General features: G+C 36.4%; 1 protein-coding gene across 3 annotated transcripts in view; it reads right to left on the reverse strand.

The window, feature by feature from the left end:
- Positions 1-22635, reverse strand: part of CSMD3 (CUB and Sushi multiple domains 3) — a 577908-nt gene that overhangs the window by 15170 nt on the left and 540103 nt on the right. For all 3 annotated transcript variants that reach the window (XM_041407558.1, XM_041407557.1, XM_041407556.1), the window contains 5 exons: positions 20080-20259; positions 16223-16396; positions 9615-9788; positions 9287-9360; positions 975-1086 (listed from right to left, as the gene is read on the reverse strand). In XM_041407558.1, the coding sequence (XP_041263492.1) occupies positions 975-1086; positions 9287-9360; positions 9615-9788; positions 16223-16396; positions 20080-20259 (714 nt within the window). The remainder of the gene's footprint in view (positions 1-974; positions 1087-9286; positions 9361-9614; positions 9789-16222; positions 16397-20079; positions 20260-22635) is intronic.

Genomic DNA, 22635 nt, shown 5'->3' on the forward strand with positions numbered 1-22635 from the left:
CTTACACCACTCATGACATATACGTAGCATTGTATAACAGTAAGTAAATGGTCAGCTGGAAAACACTATGAAAGGTCAAGGAAAAATTTAAGGTGAGTTGTAAATATCAGAAAAATTAAGTTATCATTTCTAATGTCATATGAAGAGTCTTATATATTTAACAACCACCAGAATGTGGGATTTATGTGTTATCTCAAAGACAGCATACCTCCAAGAGCAGAGTTCATCTTTCACACTGAGCTAGTGATTTGCTGTTTTCTTAAGATTAACACTAGTACCAACTGAAATAGTGATGCTGTTTCCTTCTGTGGATATGTTCTCCATTCACTGTAGTGATTCTATAGGGTCAGACCTTACAAGGCAGAACTATTTCCAGAAAAAATACAGCTGGCTAGCTGAACTAGAAAGATTAACCATGACCTTATGTCTTCAGCAATTTATCATTATTTACCAAAGTGTAAAAGATCTGTGAAATGAAGTGCTCCTGTCTATACTCAAAGAAGATTCTCTCCATTTCAGATTCAAAAATTTCCAATTGCAAACACTTTTTTCCCCATCTTAAAATACTGTGACTCCTTGGCTAGGAAACAGTTCAAACTCTTTACTAGAACTGATTTGAATTATATGCTGTCCTGCCTATTTTAGAATAGGGCCTTCTGATATGTCTTATTCCCACCACCTCCTCTCTGAGTTGGAAGGGTTGCACCATCTTAGACAGGATTTGACTTTGGATGAAGAACTGCCTATTTTATTTCTCTCTCTTTTTTTTTTTTATTTTTTTAGTTCTATAGTTATTATACAAAAATTCACTCAGAATCATATTTCTAGCTGCTGTAAGCTAGTAATGCAGATTTTTGTTAACTTTCAGTTAATAAATTCATATAGATTAACTTTATGACAATGTCACTGCAGCTAAATAATCTAGATTAAAAAATTGAGGAAATTGAGGAAAGAAAAAATTTAGAATTTCTTACGTATACATTCCGGCTGGATGCCACTCCATGTAAGATCAGGAAGGCAAGTTCGTGTTGTTGAACCATGGAGCAGGTGTCCTTTTTTACACTGAAATTGAACAACATTTCCCACCTGTTGAAAAGTAGAAAACACACTAATATTGTTATGAGCAACTATCAAGCTGGGATTTTTTTCCCTAAATTTGATCACTCCTTCACATAATACAGACTTGATAAGTTGTGATTCGCTTTCTCTGGAAAGTAAATTAATTTTACAGAACAATTTGATATGAAATAAAACACTGCTTCATTCTCAGTAGAATTACTCTCCCCCCCCAAAATTAGATCCACCATGGAAGAAAATCGAATCCTCATCTTCTGTGGTCTCTCTAGTGTGTTGCTTTGGGCCTGGAACAGTTGATGAACTGTGAGTTTGGAAACAAAGCTTATGGTGCCTTCCTCACTCTGGGCTAAAGGAGAGCCAATTGGGCAAAATTGCCACAAACAAGGGAAGCCACAGAACTGAAATGGGTATTAGATTCTGCTGGACTTTTGCTGAACTAGATCCCCCTTTGGGGAATGCTGGATATATTCACAGGTTGTAATGAGAAATATTTGATTAGAATAGAAAGGGCTGGTCAACAACACTGTCTCATGCTTCAGAATGTTCTTATGATATTTTAATTTTGTTTTTTGATGAGAAGACGTAAAGAATAACAGCTCTTAATACCACTTTGATAATAGAAACTGGAAGGCAGGGACATTACAATTTACAATAGCAATTCATCTGAGATTAGCTTTTAATTATTATCCTTATTATGGGTATGTGTTGCATAAAAAGGAAAATAGAATTCTTACACTTTCTGCACAAACATAAAATGGAATAACTTGTTCAGCATGTCCAGTCATGGTGAATTTGATGAAAATGCAAATAATTCTTAGTTTCTATCAAAAGCGAGGAAATTAGATTAGAATTATGTCATTCAGAGAGTATTGTATTACATAGTGTGAGTACTTAACTCAAATATTAAGGTGCATAAATCATATCTACTGTTCTGTAGTGACCTGTATTAATATATTTATCAACTCATGTTTAAACAAGAAGTTGAAAATGTTAAACTATCTGTGACAGCACATTTATAGTTCTGGTTTGGATATGATTTTTTAATTATTTTGTTTAAATGCATAACACTTGATTCAGACTGATGCTCAAAGGTAAACTGTGGATTATTTCTTGATAGTTTAGTACTGGGAAACAGCATTTCACTGCTACAAGTATTCATTTGAAACTATATAGTACTATTCCATTTCAGCTCAAGTTTCTCATCAGAATGAAATTTAATAATAACCCACGAACTACAGATAGTAGCTCATCAACACAGGATGTGATTTAAAATTCATCTCCCTTTATTTTGCTCTTTTCTGTGTTCACTGGACTATGTAATTACTTTTAAAACATTTTGAAGGAAATACACTAAATCTCTTGCATGATTAAGCACAAAATACTAAAGTACTACAAGTTTTAGAAATTGCACCAAGTAGCTATAGGAGCCTTTTTTTTTAAAATTTTGTGGTAACGATCTTAGTTAAAACAATCACTATCAATATATTACTTTAAAAAAGTACTAGCCTTAAGAAAGATGTGTTCATATGACTACATCAGTGGACAAGGGAAGCACTACAGATATCATTTTTCTCAACTTCTGTAAAGCCTTTCACAAGAATCCCCCAAAACATCCTTCTCTCTAAATTGGACAAAGATTGATTAGATCAGTGGACTGTTAGATGGATAAGAAAGTGACGGGACAGTCACATCCCGACGGTAGCGGTCAATGTCTCAGAATCCCAGTGGACATCCACGACACATGGTGTCACCCAGGGTTCAGTGTTGGAACCAGTGTTATTTAGTATCTTCCTTAACAACACAGGTGAAGGGATTGAGTGCACCCTCAGCACATTCACAAATTACACCAAGCTGAGTGATGTGTGTGACACATCTGAAGTATGAGATCCATCCAGAGGGACCAGGACAAGCTTGAGAAGTGGCCCATGAGACCATCCTGAGGTTTAGTAAGACCAAGTTCAAGATGCTGCACTACACCTTACAGTAGGGGTGTGCTGGGATTTGAGCAGATTGAGAGCATCCCTGCTGAGAAGGACTTGGAGGTGCTGGTGGATGAAAGGCTGGACATGAGACAGCAATGTGCACTTGCAGCCCAAAATGCCAGTTGTATCCAGGCTGGCACCAAAAGCAGTGTGGGGAAACAGGCTGAGGGAAGTGATTCTGTCCCTCTACTCTGTTCTGGTGAGACCTCACCCAGAGCCCTGTGTCCCACTTTGAGTGTCTCAGCAGAAGAAAACCATGGACTTGGAGTAAATCCACAGGAGGGCCACCAAAATGTTCTGAGGAATTCCCCGATGAGGAAAGGCTGAGAGAACTGTGTTTGTTAAGCCTGGAAAAAAGAAGGCTTCATTCTGACCTAATTGTGGCCTTCCAGTAACTGAAGGGGGCCTACAAGAAACTTCGAGAGGGACTGTTTACAGACACATGTAGTGATAGGACAAGAGGGAATAGATTCAGAAGAGATTAAGTTTAGACTAGATACTAGGAGGAAGTTCTTTGTGGTGAGGGTAGTGAGAGATTAGGACAAGTTGCCCAGAGAAACTATTTAAGCCTCATACCTGGCTGTGTTCAAGGCCAGGCTGGATGGAGCTCTAAGCAACCTGGTCTTCTGGAAGGTGCCCCTGTCCATGGCAGAGGGGTGAAACTAGATTATCTTGAAGGTCCCTTTCAACCCAAACCATGCAATGATTTTATGGTTTCACGAGAAACACACCCTTTATATATGTAAGCACTAAAGCAGCATCAAAAATGCAACAGCTGCCCAAGGGATGAAGATGTTTAAGATATGCTGCCATGTTGTTCAAGATTACAAAGAAATGAAAATAATATAAAAATGAATATTTTATAAAAATATATTATATTAATTATTTACACAGGATATGTATAGTAATTATTAAAAAAAAAAAGTAATTTTCAGAAGTTTCATGGTCTACTTTGCAATATTCTTGTAGTCAGAGGCACCAGATGGCGCTACAATACAGTATTCTATGATGAAAAAGTTCCCCGTCCTGAGATGTTCAGGTTTGTTCTAAGATTTATTCTATAGCTCAAGCATTAGTATTCTGGGCAACAGTGTTTGCATCCAATGAAAAAAAATAGTGCTTGATGTCTGTTCTATAGCTGCTTTTTCTATAGTGTCAGTTATAGCTTGGATATTCTCAAAATTAACATAATAATTAACTTTTTTCTTCCTTTTTTTTTTTTTTTTTTTTTTTTGCTAAACCACAAAGAATGTATATTTGTTATTCTCTAACAGGACAATCTGAAAAGAAAATGCATAAATCTGAGAAAAAATGCATAAATATCAACCTCCATCAATTCATGAAGTACTCTAGATACTTTTTTTTCACCAAAAAAGATTAAAATAATGTATAACAATTATCAAAATAATAAGCTATTATCCTTCTTATTTCTTATATTTTTTGTAAGACTGGAAGATGCTTCTAACTCTCATGAGTTACTCTACACACAATTTTTTTCTTAGATTTCAGTTCACCAAAGAACATGAAGATACTCTAATAAATTCCTCTATCTCCCAGTAATTTGTGCTGAGGAACTGAGAAGCTAAGGGAATGCCGGTTATTCATCTTCAGTAACTCTTAGCATCACATTTTAAGTAAATGAAAACATGCTTCATTAAGACTTCACTATATCTGTAGTTTGGTAACCCACTAATACATTACTGCCCTTATAACAGGGTTTTGAGTTTGCAAGACTGCTGGGTAGAAGCTTGACAGGCTTTCTTTGTCTGAAAGAGTCTTGAGCTGCCTGGAGTTTTTTATTTGTTTCAGTTTCATTTTGTTTCTAAACTTGTTTTAGTTGTAAAAATTAAATTTCTTGTGATCAGGTAAATATGACCAGGGTTTATGCCTTTCTTTATCTTTGTATGGTACAACCACAGATTATATCCATAGAGGGAAAAAAGAATCTAGTATGTGCAGAATGAGCTATTTCCCACTAATGCAGTACAGAGAAATATAGGCCTGGTGCTGGAATGACAGCAAAGCCCTTGAGAAATGCAGGATGCTCTGAGGAAGAAAACAGTGTGACTATGATAAAAGATGCAAAACAGTCTTAGCACTGGAGATGCTGTTTCTATGATCAACTCACCCTTAAAGACATAGAGGCCTGGACAGGATCAGATTTCAGAGGTAAAAAAGAACAACTATCTAACATAGGTAAAATGTACCTTAGAGTATAGATTGAAATATATGTGTATAATAATGAGCTGCAGTGTGAGTGGTGTAAAAGTGTGTTAGAAACATTACAAATAACTTCAGGTGAAACATGAATGACAGAGTGTTCAAAAAAAAAAAAAAAAACCCAAAAAACAAACCACAAACAAAAAAAAAAGAAAAATAAAAATCATATTCATGCCAGTGAAGCACTCCAGATTGTGACACTGACACACTGACACCGGAGACCTCAGGACAATGAGAAGCAGGAAAATACATGGTGTCTGATATTGCTTAAAGCACATTTTCATTGATGCAGTGGTGGTGCCAACTGTACTAATGGAGAGAGCTATATTGTGGTAGTAGAGCACCTCTCTTGGAACTTCATCTTACAATTTAATCAACATGGAAGTTTTTATAAGCATTACATTCACAGAAAGAGATTATTTGTAAGGCTGCTCAACATCTGCAGATCAAGTTTCATATAGAATTTCATAAAATAGAACCCAAGAGCTAGCAGAGGGCTATCTCTACTGCAGGGTGTCTATTTTCCTTTTTAAATTAAGAGTGTTCTTTGGCTCAGTTTAGGCCTCAATATAAGGGAAGACAGCTGAGTTTCTACAAAGCATGTTGGAAAAGTATGAGAAGTGGTAAATCTTATATATATGACTGACTGATCTAAGCAGTTTTAAACTGTTTCTTCAATTGAGTAGTACCTTGTGTTACAACAGCTTATGGTGAAAGTGTTATAAGCACTTTTCTGTTTCTACCAATATAGCTGAAGAAGTATTTCAAACCCCACAGTTTCTTTCCAAGGAGTGATTTATTTCCCAGATTACAGATGAAGTCAGTATTCACTAAGTTCTAAAGTTATTTTGTCTCCATTGTAACATACTGCTAAGGTAGAACTGTCAAATAAAAATAGCTCAGATGAAAGGTAAACATCCTAGACATATGCATTCATAACAATTAAAGCAGATGATGCTACTCATTTCCATGCCATGCCAGATATCCAGATAGAACTAAACTGGTATTTTGATGTTATTTGAACACATAAGAAACTGATCTGCTTCTGCCTGAAGAATTCAATACTGAACAATAAAGTCCCTTCAAAATTCTGTTGCTTCATTTTCTATAAAGCTCTTTTTTAATAGTTGAAACAGCATTCAAATGGTGACACTGGTGCTTTTGTCAGTGTAGGTTCCAGGAGGTCAGGTTTAGACATGCCTTTTAGTCAAGCCTAGAATTATCTTGCGTTTGCCTGAACTTTCAGTCCAATCAATGAGACAGGAAAACAGATAATCAAGAGTAGGAGATAAAACAGGAACAAAGCAATGGTGTTGTGGAAGCTCATAACTTGACGTCAGTGTTTCGAAAAGCAAGTGTCAGTGAGTGGTTTTTTTCCAGATAAAAGAAGTAGTGCCATTTGATGAAAAGCACTTAAAACAGGATTCCACACATGAAAACTTGAATTCTAAATGTAAGGCTACAGCTTGGTATTTTCTATGAGACAGAGAAATAAATTTAAACCTTGATAAAGGTTTATTAACCTTATTATTAGTAAGGTAATTTAATTGATAAAGTCAATTAAGTTACCTTACTAATATTAGTTTAAATATAAAGTACTTAAGTGAGTTAAAACAAACAAAACCCAAATAAAACAAAACAAAAAACCCACATCTGTATTTTAGAACAATTTATAATTATTCTTTGCCTTTCTGCTATGGATAGAAGCAAAAATTCCTATCCCATTCACACAGGAAGCTAATTATAGATAATATAGTAATTAACAATATTTTTTGTGGTTTTAAAGGAGTCATAACATTATGCAATATATGATAATGCAAAATTTCTTTCTGGGACCTACAGACAATAACTTGTCTAGAACCAGTCATTTTCACAATTGTTTCCACCCAATCAAGAGCTTGGCTCAGCTTCATCTGTGTGACTAATACTTCTACCCAGTAATATATTAACTAAGCAGTCATACTTAGAGCAACAAGAAGTTGCACATTTAGTTACTACATAAAATTAAATTCACTGTGTGAACATGAGAACAAGTTTCTGGCTGGGTAAGGAGACTATAGCACCTACACCTTAAATACTGGGCGCTAATCTTATAACTGTTTACAATTTTTAATTTATTTTTTTTTAGAATTTACAGGGTTGTAAACTCTGCCAGCATTTATACTTATTTTACGAATTATTTGTTAATTGATATTTTGCTTGATATTTTTACAGTTCCATGTTGTCCGAGTGACATTTTACTCACAACAACTGCAGCACAAATGTGAGTGCCTTACTTTCTTCAATGAAAGCTCATTAATATGTGAAACTGTGATAACAAAACTATAGAAAATGCTTAATAAATTATTTCTTTGATACACAGTTGAATAAAGAGTTGTCCTCTAGGATAATATTGTATTATAACTAAACAAAGTTAACCTAAAGTCTGCCTCTATATATCCTATCTTGACACAAAGCAGCACTTTCAGTTTCTAGAGAAAACTTAGACAATTTTATTATCACTTGCATATGATAGTGATCTAGCACAATCTGAAAATCCAAATAGTGCTAAAAACCAAGCCAGAGTAGTACAGCATAAAGACCACCAAAAGGATAAACCAAAGAAATGTTTGGCCATGAAACTTTTAAAAGTCTTTACCTACAATTTGCTTTTAAATACTAATTCAATTTTGTAAATTTGTTAAAATTTCACGCAGTCCTTTCTTGCATTTCCAGAAAACTGCAGTTTTTTATTCTCCTCCTACTAGACAGAGACCGCATACAGCTGTGGAGCTGCTGGGTACTCTTTGGTTCATCCCTCTTCATGAGCCTGGAGCTTTCAGCACTGACATCAAACACAGATGTCAAGGATACATTAGGCTCTCACTTGGTTCACAATATACCTAGCAAATTATAAGGTATATTTTTGCATCTCTAAACCATTCACTCCTGAAAACATCTCACTGACATAAGTGTTTTGGGTGAATCAGAAAATCAGCAGTTCAAAATAATTTTCAGTTTCACAATTCTTTTTCCAAGAGAAACATATGTAAGCCCCATTTGCTACAACACAGCCTTGTATAAAATGTGTCAGTCTCCAAGAAACCATCAGGCAGAGCAGTGAAAACAGGTCAAGGAAGGTGCTTCTTCTCCTCTGCTAGCCCCAGTGAGTCACAAGTGAGTGCTGGGTTCAGTGCTGGGCTCAACAGTGCAAGAGAGACAAGGACAATACTATATTGGGTCCAGTGATTAAGGGACTATAGCATCTTAAAGACAAGGAGCAGCTGAAAGACCTGGGGTTATCCAGCCTGCAAAAAAAACAAAACAAACCCTGGGGGCAGGACAAGCAACAGAAACAGATTTTCTTCAGTGGTGCTGAGAAACAAGAAGAAGAAATAGGTATAAATTGAAACATAAGAAATTCTCTTTAAAACAAAAAAAAAAGTGTTCATTTTCACTGTATGGGTGATCAATTTGGAACAGGATGCCCAGAGGCACTGCTGAGTCTCCATCCCTGCAAATATTCAAAACCACCTGGAGACAGCCCTCATAAACCTGTTCTAGCTGACCCTGTTTTGAGAAGGGGGTTGGACTAGAAGTTCTTCTAACAGGTCTGGGACTCTGTAATTCATTTGCAATTCTAAACAGATTTTCTCTCAGGAAAAAAAGGCCTGCTTTTTGGAGTGTGTCTATACTAGCATTTTGATACACAGTATACACACTTTTGAAGAGCAAAAAGTCTATTTAATAAATTGTAGGAAGCACTTATATATTGGTGGGAGATACTGAAAGTCCTCAAAGTGAAATCAAGCAGAACTTGATCACACGTTTTTCATGCAGAGAATTGCTGATAGGGACACAGGGTTAGTGTAATCCAACAGCTAGAAATGAGGAAACAGAGCAACACAGAAGCAAACAACTTTTCCAGAAGCAGTCTCTAAACCTCTAATCAGATGTTTCTAGACTTTGAGGTAGTATAAAATGTTTAAATATTTATGCAAGTTAATTAAAAAAAAAGTATATTCTACCTGATAGCCAAATGTGTTATTTTGTGACCCATGCCTTGGGACTCCTGGGTTTTCACATGCTGTGCGAGTAGGTTCTAAAAAAAATTGCAATATATTAAAGTCAAAACAAATTATAGTATTTTAATTAAATACATGATTGTATGAGAAAATTAAGCTTGTTCAGCAACATGCAATAAGCCAATCACAAAGACATAAATAAAATTATTTGATTCTTAGAGAGCATAGAATAACACCAAGATAATTCAAAATTACGGAAAAATCCTAGACTGACTTAGCAAGAGGAATAATAAGCACTAAAAGAAATTTCAATTCATGGACATAATCATACCTATGCATCGAGGAGAAGAACCACTCCATGTTCCATCTGCTTGGCAAATCCTGGTGCTAGAGCCAACCAAAATAAAAGGAAGGTTGCAGCTGAAAGACACTTCTGACTGATAGATGAAGCTTTTGCCTTCTCTTTTCCCCTGAGCAGGTACTCCAGGGTCACCACAAAACTTTGCTGTGAAAAAAGACATGATAGAAATGGAATGTGGCATTTATTTAAAAAAACCAAACAGCTGGACTAAGTGAAGAAATTACTCAAAATTTTGTATTTATTTTATTAAACACAGGTCAAATATGGAAACATTTAATAGGAATTCAGAGGGACTAGAAATATAACATTTAGTCTGCTAGATTGCACTAGTTCTGACAGTTGTTCAAAATTACTATATAGTGTACTTCATCAGTACCTCACACTTAATAAATCAAACTGACAACTTATTTTATTAAAGTCCAAATATTCGCAATTCCTCCATGCCCCAAACCACATCAGTCTGAAAATCTTTAGAGAGCAATCAAAGAGTCTACTAAACTTTCATGTCAATCTTCCCTCCTCTCCTGCTTTCTTGATACCTACCCAGTGCTCAACATTTTGTATGATTAAAGGATTTAGCAGATAGATTTTAGGAGTCATAAAGTCCTGCTTCCTCCTTCTTCACTGAAAGGCAAGATTTGGTATGTATGGAAGTACAATACTTGAAAGTTAGAACAGTTAACAATAATGGAACACCAAAAAAAAAACCCATAACAATGAAACTTCTGTAGCAATCTAAAAGTCAGATACTAATAAACTGTTATTAGATAGGATAAATTTCATTCATAAAAATCTGTTCTTAAATGGATATTTTTACTTTATTCCTATCACATAATGATTCCTCATGTCTACAGCATGTAATTACTGAGAAAACATAGTGTTAGCAAATTTATTGGCCTTCTTCTGTAGTATAAAGTATTGAATAATGTCAGAAGCTGGATTTTGCATAACTGACCCAGGAAATTAAATCAGCTATGGCAAACCCTATGTCATCAGACTATATTATTCCTTGGCACACCATGAATTCCAGTATTGTGTAGTCTAATTTCATATCAGACAGCAAATGGTGTGATAATAATAATAGAAATAATAAAACCCTCTAACCTATACATGTTCAATAATGTTTCTAAACATATATGCTGTACAGACAGTGGAATTTTGTGCTCCATCTTTCTCATCAACAAATATAATTTAAATTACATCTCTCAAACAACAATCTTCAAAATACATTTGTAATGTTTCTATCTTTGTCACCCATGTTTTAAGCTTTCCAAAGGACCTGCTCACATGAAATGTTCCTGCTCTCTGCTTCTTTCTTCAGACACTGACTGTATAGGAAATCCATGCCCACCCACACTGGTGAAGAAAAAGGGCTAAATCTGTAACATACCAGAAATATATGCAATTTCATCGCTTTAGGTGACAGGGGGCTGTGTGCAGAATTATGGGCCAAGTTCTGAAAAGATTTATGGATTGGGGATAGGGCCACATAGTGTACACACAGTGTACTTCATTGTGAATGACAGATCATGATTGTTATGCTTTCACTAGAAAATTCTGTGTCTTAATTTGAGCATATATGAAACACTTACAAATTTTTAACACAGGGACTTGAAATTGTCTCCTAACAGTTCTTTGCACCAACAAGTAACAACAACTCTGAAGAGAAAAACAATTCTCACATTCAAAAATGAGGTTTTGGTAAATTAATTCTTTTTTCCTAAAACTAGGTAAACTCTACCACTTAGTTGTCAGTCAAGCTGACCTAGTCATTGAATATCTACTGAAATATTCCTCTTACATCAGTAAGTATGGAAACCAGGCATCATGGTAAAACACAGCAGTTTCCTTCCAATACTAGAACAAGTGACTACAGAACAAACTGAAGTTGCAGTGAACTGGAAGTTTTATGAATGTTTCCACTCTCAATGGAAATATTTTCCTAAGGACTCTGAAAGCACTGAGACTGTGAGGCTAGTTTCATTCTTAGAAGAAATGTAACTCATTAACAGCACACTTCTTGTCAATGTCTGATGGCAGCAGTGAGCACACCTGTCTGAGATGTGCCCAGGTAGAAGAGATGCTCAGCCTGGTGACTGAGCTTCTTGAGAAGGCATTCGGGCTAAGGAACATGAGACAAGGAGACTGACTTGTGGTATCATATTCTACCATTCCTGAGATGAATATACCATCCAACCATGACACAAGAAACAAAGGATCCCCTATGCTCTCACCACCTGGCAGAAGAAGGGGATCTAAGAGAGGAGGGGAAATGGAGGTAGGTTACTACTTGCAGGGACAGGCAAATCCCTTCCCAGCCTGCCTCACCTTCCCAGATGCCCTAATACAATGGGTATGAGGCCCTGGAACTAGATGGACTGACAACTTAAGATGCAGATTAAGGTCCTTCTGGAATTAGAGGGCAAAATAACCTACCTCCTGCATCATGATCACTTCTGTCAAATAAAAAGAATGGTGGTTTCCATAGGTGAACCCCTCTGAGGGAATTGGAGGACCCAATATGCCAACCGGACCTTACTCACAGAGAAGCCTGCTGCCTCTCTGGAGCCTGGGACACTACTAGAAACCTCTATAGTCTGGTACAACTCTCTGATTATTATCTGCTGTTCTTTATGGCCACTGCAATGAGGTGGCAAAGGGAAGTCTAAGGGTAACCAAAGGAGATTTCAGGCCTTAGTGCAATTGTTTGAAGGATCAGGAGGACATCTAGTGTTTCTTCAATCCTTTCAATATCCGGGAAGAACACTGGAAGGAACAGGCAGACCCAACTGATCAACAGATGGCTCTGAGGATGGTGTCATCAGAGCAACTTTGGGGGTTTTGATCGTATTATGGTCTATACAACATCAGATCAACTGCTATTCAATGGCAGTCAGAAGACTCTTCTCTCAGAGGAGAAAAATGGTTTTTGTACAGGATTTAGAAGGGCTGACCAGTAGAGTTTTAAACTACACTGGAAGAGGGAAAGGGACAAAATCAGGTTAATCTGTAAAAAGCAATGGGAAGGCATGCCAGAGCTTCAGTTCTAGTGAGGTCCTTCAGTCTTCTCCATGCGGATCTACAAGCCTTGACTCAGCCCATGAAATATGACATCCTTGGCACAAGCAAAAGCTGGTGGGATCAGTCCTGTGAGTGGTGTGCCAGTATGGAGGGTTACACACTCCTCAGGAGGGATAGGCAGGGCAAGTGAGGTGGGGGATAAGGCAGGGGAGAGGGGTGTCAGAGCTTGCTGTTTGTTAAGTGTCCTGGTTTAGGAATGGTACTTCCAAATTCAGGGCCCCGCACTGTGATTCCCCAAAAGCACTCTGCTGCTCTCTTTCACTCCTCTGGTCTGTGTGGCTGGGGTTGAGAATTACAGGGACAAAAGGAAGAGATCATGGATTGAGATAAGAACAATTTACTGGCAATAGCAATGAGACAATAAAATAAACAGAAACAGCTACAATATTAATTAGGAAGTGTACAAAAGAGAGGCTGATTTACAAAAATATTTACTGCAGAACCCAATATGATCTGACCAGAGTCATGCTTTTCTGACTGGAAAGACCACCTTTCTCCTCAGAACCAGAAATCCCTGCCCCCACACCTGGCAGTGATATGAGGTGTTACAGAATAACACCTGTGATTTAGCCCTGCCCCCTCCCAGCTACTGCAAAAATTAACCCTGTCCTGGCCCAAACCAGGACATTATTGTTAAGAGCCTTTGGTAACGATTATGGGACCCACACACAAACAAAGGAGACGTTGTTACGGGGGTCTACTATAGGACATAGTCAGGACGTTGACACTGGCAAATTATTCTTCAATGAACTAAGGGAGACCTCTAAATCAACTTCTGTTGTCCTTTTGGGGGACTTCAACCTGCCAGATGCTAACTGTGAATACCACACAGCTGGTATAAACAGAAGAATCCTAAAATACCTGGTCTCAAAGGTATACTAAGTGTGTTTGCTGATGACACTAAATTGGGAAAACCTGTTGACTCACTTGAAGGCATCTGTGCCCTACGAAAAAGCCCAGACAGATTAGAGGACTGGACAATCACCAACAATATAAAGTTTAACAAGAACAATGCACCTGAGATGGGACAACCCTGGATGTACATCCAGAATATGAAATCACTGCTGGAGAGCAGCATGGCAGAAAGAGAAGTGGAGGTCCTGCTTGGTGACCACTTGAATATGAGCCAGCAGTGCCCTGGCAGCCAGGAGGGCCAACCATCTCCCAGGGGCATCAGGCACAGCATCACCAGCTGGGCAAGGGAGGGGATTGTCCCACTCTGCTCTGCACTGGGACAGCCTTGCCTTGAATGTTGCGTGAAGTTTTGGGTGACACAATATAAGGATGTAAAGCTATTACAGAGTATTAAAAAGAGGTCAACAAAGACAGTGAAGGGCCTTGAGAGGAAGCCACATGAGGAGTGTCTGAGGTCACTTGATTTGTTCAGCCTAGGGGAGAAGAGACTGTGGCAAGACCTTATTGAGTTCTTCAGCTTCTTCACGAGATGAAGCAAAATGACAGACACTGATCTCTTCTGTGTGAAAACAGTGACAAAACCCAAGGGAATGATATGAATGTCAGGAAGGTTTAGGTTGTATATCAATAAAAGGTTTTTCAACCAGAGCATGGTTGGACACTGGAACAGGCTTGGGGAAATGGTCACAGCACTGAGCCTGACAAGTTTTGAGAAATCTTTGGACAATGATCTCAGGCACATGGATACAACTCTTTGGGTTATTCTGTGCTGGGCCAGAAGCTGGACTTAAACAATCTTTATGGGTCTCTTCCAATTCATTATATTCTGTGATAATTCTATGATTCAAAGTTATATCTACAGTTAGGAGTTTTTTGGAATAGGTCTACATTTTTGCCATCTATTGCCAATCTTATAAAACCAGCGGTACTGAAATCATGGCATGAGTAATTAAGCAAACAAATTTACTGGGTTATAGATGACAAATACTTAACTGAGGACATGGTCATATTCCCTTCTGAATAATTATTCTATGTCATAACTGTACCTTGCATATCTTCAGCTACAGGCTCTATGGAACCAAGCTAGAAAATAAATTTCTGATGTCCAGAACTGCTTATTGAGAATGACTTTCACCAGCTCCCCCTTATTTCTGCCAGATGGCAACTAGCTTAAGCTCTTTGACAAGCACTGGCTGCCAATTGTTTTCTCTTGCAGGCCAATGGATCACCACTGCACATCAACAACATTCAGTTCATGTAATCTGCATGAAATGGCCTTTAATTCCCAGGCAGCTGCATTCTCTGCCAAATATACCTTTAAAAAAGTTTAAAGGTAGAGCCCACTTTTCAGAGTATGCTGCAGTATTTATTATTACAACTTTAAAAATCATAAATAGCTTGTGGTATCCAAAAATTAATGAAGGACACCATTTTTCAATCAAGAACAAACAGTGAAAATAATTTTTCATAGTCTCTGATATTCACAGTATAGTGGACTCTAGAAGAGCTCTACATAGAGAATTTAATAGTGGTCTTGCTCTTTTTCTTTCAGAAAAATATGCCTTTCATCATGTTCCACCTCTGGCATACAAAGTTTGAGCAGCAGTCAGAAATTGTTGATGATATGAGAATATAATTGAAAAAAGGAAGAGAAAAGATGATCTACATATGCTTTCATGGTACTGGGATATAGCCAAAATAGAGAAAAATTTTGACAGGGAGAGATGAAAAATGAAAAAAATAGTAAAAGAACAGAGAAGTACATTTTGCAACATTTAGCAAGCTACCTGGCAAGCACAGCTACTTGGCAAGTTCAAATTAAATTTCAGAGACTGTAAAGCCATGAATAAGATATGATCCTCTTCCAATTAGACTCCTTTTTGAAGACCATTACAGAGTGGTATAATTATTCTGCAAATAACTACAAAACCTCCTTCTTCAGTGCAATCAATTGAATATCTCTCAGAAGAATCACAATCACTTTTAATGAATGGGACTGGATAGTGTAATGAAATTTTTAGCAACACAAGAATCCATCAATGTTATTTATAACTTTCAGATTAATAAAATTTACTGCATAAAATATATTGGTTAATTTACTGCAGGGTGAAAAATTGGTAATTGTCACAAAATCACCCAGTGCCTAGTCAACATTACAGCCAGAAAAATTTCTCTGTGACACCACAGGAAGTTTAGGATTAGTATGAGGAAATAAAAGGGATTATAATGAAAGTTACCCTATCACATATGTATCTGGATCAGAAAACAAGACAGAGCCTTTTAATCTTGAATTACCTTGGATTATGCTGTACACATTGCCTGTAATATTTTTTTTTTGTATCTGTGTCTAAAGACTCAAATATGCTCACATAGGGTTCACAGATATTCCCATTACCTTCTCAATCTACTAGTAACATTAACATTTTGGAAAATTTTAGAAATTTTTAGGATTGTAATTATCCCAGGTTTGAAATTAATTGAGCCACCGTGGGAGCAAGGGAGGGAGGGAAAAAAAAGGTGAAAACTTCAAAGGGGAAAAAAACATAATACAGCAAAATACAGACTATGATGTGAATACATACGTAGGCACTGAGGTACTTCACCACTCCATGTTCCATTCCCAACACAAGTCAAAACAGCAGGAAAAGAGAGTTCATATCCTGGAGAGCAGACATAGCTAATGCTAAATCCCCAGTCCAAGTTTGTTCCTTCCAACCTTCCATTAGAGATCTGCGGAGGAGTTGGGCAGGTAACAGCTGCAATAATATTCAAAATAATTAGGGCCAGCTGCTGTAAATATCCCTGGTGTACACAATTACTAGAAGAACCATATGGGCTAATTTCACCTTTTTTAGAGGACAATACAGTCAGGACATGCTATCTTTCTCACTGTATTCTTGCCACATTTCCTGAAGTAAGTATGTCTGCTCTCTTTCATTTAGGAGGCAGTGGATGATTGATGAAGTGTCTTAAATAAACCAGGATGCTGCATCAAACCAAATAGGAAGACTACCAAAAAATCCGCATGGAAACTATGATGTGTGGGACATTTAAGATATGTCTGGTAATCTGCTACAAATTTTTTTTCTCTGTTAAGGCAACATTATATGTTAAAAACAACCATATTTTATTAGTGTGGCAATAATAAAATATTTTCTTCCTGTTGACCAGCTTAGGCATTTGCTAGATTTAATGTGTAGGGATGAAATTCCAGGACAACTGTTCCAAAATATTATTTGAAAGCTTGTTTCCAAGTAGTACAGTTTGGTTACTATTTGTTTTGTGAATAGTTCATCACCAAAAATCATCTAGTTGTTAGCCATAGGGAGAAAATGTAAGGATTTGCAATTCCTTGAAACTGTTAGTATTGCTACCTCTAAGAAGGCCAACAAGAAGTATTTCAGTATATTCTGTAATTGCCAGGCCTCCTAAGAAAAAATAGAATCTCTTCTATTTCGTTGTAGGCAAGAGGACTGAAAAACAGTGCAGGAAGGCAGTAGAAATAAAGGGATACAACGGTTTTGATGAAGATAAAAGTGTTATTCACTGGATAGTGGTATAGTAACAGACAATCACTAATTGAAAGCTTAAGGGAAAAAGTATTAAGGCAATTAAATGAAAGAAAACCTGAACCAAAAAGGAAAAGGATGAAATCTAGAGCAAGTTGATACAATGAATGAGGTAGACAAAAGGGCAAACTGCTAGCAAAAGAGAAAGAAAGCAAAAAAATCTAATAGAATTTAATCTGGTAAAGCCAGTTAGGATAAATGAGAAGGTGTGGTGATTAAAAATCAAGCAGAGAACACACAGGTCACAACAACAGAGGAAGTTAAATGCTGCACCTATAATCTTTAAAGTAATGTTTAGAACAGCTGTCATCTTGCAGGCTTAAAAGAATTCAGAGGTACTAGGTAATATGAGTAATATGTATTTGAATGCAACCTGCAGAGGGTTAACTACGTACCGTTTATACATTCTTATTATTCTCTTCAGTGAGAGAATCTCAGTTACATAGACCATAAATATACTTTACACCAGCATTCATGGCTGTTTGAGAACACTAGTGTCAAATAACCCTTTGTCTGCCAGTAAATCAAATCTAGATTTTGGGACCTTAGTTTTGCTCCAGAAAAGGACATGATAGCTTTTGCCACACTTCTATGATGTTTTCAAGAAAGAAATTCAAAATAAGTGCTCTAAGCAGCAGAATTCTGTCTTCATTCTCCAAGAGCTTCACAAATAGTCCTTTTAAAAGGGTCTGTAGATTTTAAATTCTGAGCTGACCAGTAAGGGAGGAAATATTGGTGAATATTTGGAAAAGGACAGAAGAAGTAGAAGAAAATAGATGTAACATTAGAATTTTAGGATGAGAAAAGGAAAACAAAACAATACCTAGCAACAAGCCAGAATGCTTTTCTATTTTCATCAGAGACTTAGACATAAATATGTACCACGACATTCTCAGTTTAAGAACTACAAGTGTATTACAAATGCAAGTCTGCAAAAAAGACAATGTTAGAGTATTTGAATATTTAGTTGCAGATGAACATGCATCCTTTTCCAACTTGGCACAGCAAAGCAGTATTTATATCTTCTCTTTCAATGGCACAGTGACAATTATGCATGTGTTTTCTGCCCAGATCATTTTCCAATTATTTTAACTAGATAGTACCAAAGGACCCTGGCACTTTATTCAGACAGTAAAAACTAATTGTTATATATTTACACTACTGCATACTATATATTATTTTAATTACACTATTAACTTGCCTAGTGTACTTACAGCAAACTAATGTAAAGTAGAATGAAATTCTGAGAACACTAGAGATTCTTCACAGGATTATTAATTAGCATTTATACAAGTCTTAAATATGTATGATCCAAAACCAGAAAGACTCAAAAATTCAAAGTTAAAATTGACAGAAAAATTCTTTCTTTGTATGATTCCGCTTGAGTCAAATCAGAGTTAGATCTCAGGGTCCCAGTCTGGCATCCTGTACACTATATGAATTTGAGCCTGAAAGACTTTATAAAAAATAGCTGTTCTGTCTCATGATCTTCTAACTGTTGACTTACAGCCACTCTTGGAGACAAACAGACTCTTGGTCAATATGACCACTATGTTCATTCTTCAGTTCTTAAAATAATTTTTTAATTGAAACTGAGGCTATCTCTGAGCACAATGCAAATAGGGAAAAAAAAGTGAAATGTCAAGAGGATTTCAGTGTTTGACATCTTTAAGAATGTGTCAGGAAAATAACCTAAAAATTGATATTGTCAAAGGTGAATTAGAATTAAACTGGACTTGGTAAGATACTGGGAAAACTGTGTTCAGCAAAAAAACTAATTGCAAATATGGTGGAGCTTTGAAATTAATTTGATCTAGTTTAACAAATTAATTCATGGGAGGAAAATGAGCACTGCTTAGCAGGTATGTTACTTTGCTTCCTTAAAATGAAACAGAAAGAAGATGGTTACAAAAAATACAAAGGTAGATTACCAAGTTCTGAAAGAATAGAGATCAGATGTAATTAGTGTGAACTCAGAAAAAACACACCAAATGGTAGTGCTGCTTTTCAACAGATATAGTATCAGGGAGAGAGAAAAATTTCTCTAGAGAGAACTTGTTTTAGCATTGAGCAAATGAGTTTCTCAGAGAAATTATTTTTGATGAGACAGGTAAGTTTGTCTTCCAGTTCTGTTCAGATTTTTTGCAGTTAAAATTTTAACAGAGTACATTAAAAAAACCCCAAACCCAACTACAACAACAACAACAACAAAACCCCAACAAACAAACAAAAAAAAAAAAAAACATAAAAATCAGGTATGCAATTTGAAGAAGAGAAAGAAGGAATATTTTGAGATTAATCCGTTTTACTTCCACAGTAGAGAAAATAACATGAAGCAGAACAATCTTTATTGGGTCCTTTGCAAGAAGGATTTAGTCTTTTTGTAGCAAGGTGATACTTAAAGGTGCACATCTAATAAAGGAGGGATCAGGAAAAAATCTTGGCATTATAGACAGAGTAATTCAGATTAATTTGCCCTTGACGATGTTCAGTTTGTATATATTTAGATCTTTCCCAGAGGTGTCTTTTAAATGTTTGAGTGCTCTCTTTGTAAAACAGGGACATATACATAGTTACTTTCTTATGACATGCTAACTGCAAGTATTACTTTGCTGGGTAGTTTAGATTTGTTAAAGTATTCTACAGAACTATAAAAAACTGTTCAATATACTGTGTTGCAGGAATATAAAAGAGAAAAGAAGCAATAGATGAAGTAATTGTTTCTGCAGCCAAGAAAATAAATTCAATGTATTCATACTAAAAGTAAGTTTTTATTTCTGTGGAAATACACAATAAATTAACAATTTGCAATAAACAGTGTAGGTAAATGTCATAGAAGAAATAGCTGACAAGCAAAATAAATGTGGTACCTTTGCATGTTGGGATTGCTCCACTCCATGTGCCGTTGCTAGTACAAGTGCGAATTAAGGAGCTATTTGCTTCCATTGTATAACCAGGTTGGCACATATAAGTAACATTTTGTCCAACAACATAATCATCGCCATATCTCATGCCATTGGCTGGGACTCCTGGATCTCCACAACTGATAACTGCAAGTAAATAGTTGAGGAACATATTTTAAAATCTAAGTGAGTTTTATCTATATGTGAGGGAAAAAAAAAACAAAAAAAACCCAAAAAACAACAACATGACAAAACTAGGTATTAATTGGGGGAAAAAAAAGAAGAAGAAAAAAGTAACATAAATCTTATCTCCACCAAGAGAAGATAAAGATATGCCATCCTAATTAGCTGTCAAACATATGTGGAGCTATATAACACTTATATTTGGAGAATGTAAATACTTTAGTTCAACAGTAATATTAAAGGACTGTACAATTTTGATTGACAAAATTTCAAGATTACAAAAGGAAGAAAAAAGGCAAGAGATAATACATATGCCATTACCACCCTTGGATATGCTAAAATTTTCCTATTAATTCAGTTTCATTATTAAAAAAGTAGATGCCTATTACTTTACTTTTCTATGGTATCCTGAAAGGAAACAAAATCTGGAAAATTTAAAATATATGCCTGCAAAACCCTCCCACTTTATAAATGCTCGCATAGTTGCTATGTAACATAAACAGGTGAGAATATTCAGGTGACTCCCAAATATGGGGTATGGCTTAGATAAAAACTAAGTCTATAGTACTTTAATGTGTGGAAGTGGTTGTTAAACCTTTTACGACTTCTAGTGTCAGAAGATAATTTATTTTCCTAATGAAATAAAATACTCATAAGGAGTTAATAAAAAGTTTTATATCATTGTAATCTGAGAATAGTGTTATAACAGGTAAGTTTCCCTCAGATCTGGTCAACTGGATCTATCCATTTCTGGAAGAGTTTTTAGAGTAAGAAATCTACAGAACACTAGTGGCAAAGCTAAAAAAGTGAAAAGGGGAAAAATCATACGAAATACAGCTTCTCATGTGTTTTAGGTTCATTTTAGAGTAAACTTGAAAATCACCCTACAGCATTTCTATTTGTTCTAGAAAAGTGTGAGAAGCAGTTTCCTGAGCAGAGTACACATCCTGGCCACTTCTAACTCAATTCCAAAGCATGGCTGATGTGAATGTCACCCTTTCTGGATCTGGATGTCCAAAATCCCAAAAATCCATGACTACATATTTGTGGTGTAGCTCCCTTGACCTAATAATTTGGGATCTGAGAATCCAAGATATGTGTAGTATAACTTCTCTACAATTTATCATGGTCTGAGTGAGCAGATGCTAATTAAACAGCATACATAAAATCTTAAAATGTCCCATGCAATCACTGTACGGATACAGAGGAGACTAGAAAACATACCACAGGGTTATCTGGATTACTGTAAAGGTAGCTAATATACTGATAAAGAAAACTGGAGATCAGTCTATTTTAGCTTGCCTGGTAACATAGTAATTTCAAATTTTTAAAAACTAAAAAGCCATAGATTTTTCTTGGTCACTTTTCAAATAACAGAACTGGGAAAGACAGAACTGTTTATCTTATTGAGACATGTACATTCAAATAATCTGAAACTTTCTTTATTTGATATATTCTATTTACTATCCTTAATGTGTAAATTTTACTAAAATAATCCTCAATATTTTTACAGATATACTATTGTTTTGACTGAATTAAAATATAGAGCTAATGCCTTTATCCTTTTTTCCTCTAATCTTAGTTTCATTTCAGTTGGATCACCTTCACTCAAGTCACTATTTTAGGGGAAAACATCTTAAATTGTTGCAGGGATGCTGACCAGAAGAGCATTTCCTGTTGAGAGCCAGTGAATCCCAATAGGGTGAAGGTGGGGAGCCCCAGGCCTGTGCTGCCCAGCCAGGGTGGCCTTCAGAGGCCACCTGGCCTTCTGTGTGCTGTGCCACAGACCTGCTGCCCGGGCACGGGCTCAGCCCGCTCCAGCAGACGCTGCAGGCACTCAGTGGTTGCACCGCGCTGACTGCACGGCCTCGCTGTTTACTGAGCAGTGCAACAAGAAGCTCTCATGAGAACGTTGTTTCTGTTTGGATGCTGACTTGGTAGCATTGTTTCTTTCTAAGAAAATCCTACAATTGTTTGCTATGGTCTAGGTCTGTATGATGTTGCACATGGGGTCAGTCCTGTTTGATGGTACTTGGCTCCCCGCTGTAAAGGAGCATAAAATTATCTACACTATTCTCTTCTTACAGCGTCAGCTCTAAGCCCCCTAAATTTTGATAACGCCTTGACTAAACAAAAGTGGTATATCCTGAATCTCCCTCTCTTTGTTTTACTATACTTCCTCTGTCAACATATTTCAAGTTAAAATCTCATGTTTCTACTTGAGTAATGTGTCTTGAGAAGACTGTTGTGGGATGCATTTCAGTAAAATGCTATTCTAAAATACAAGAAAAAATACAGATGCAGTTGACTTCATCTTTGGTACAATTAATCCGGTTCTCA

This window comes from Onychostruthus taczanowskii, unplaced genomic scaffold (assembly GCF_017590055.1).
Source record: "Onychostruthus taczanowskii isolate IOZ18803 unplaced genomic scaffold, ASM1759005v1 scaffold27, whole genome shotgun sequence".
NCBI classification, from domain to species: Eukaryota; Metazoa; Chordata; class Aves; order Passeriformes; family Passeridae; genus Onychostruthus; species Onychostruthus taczanowskii.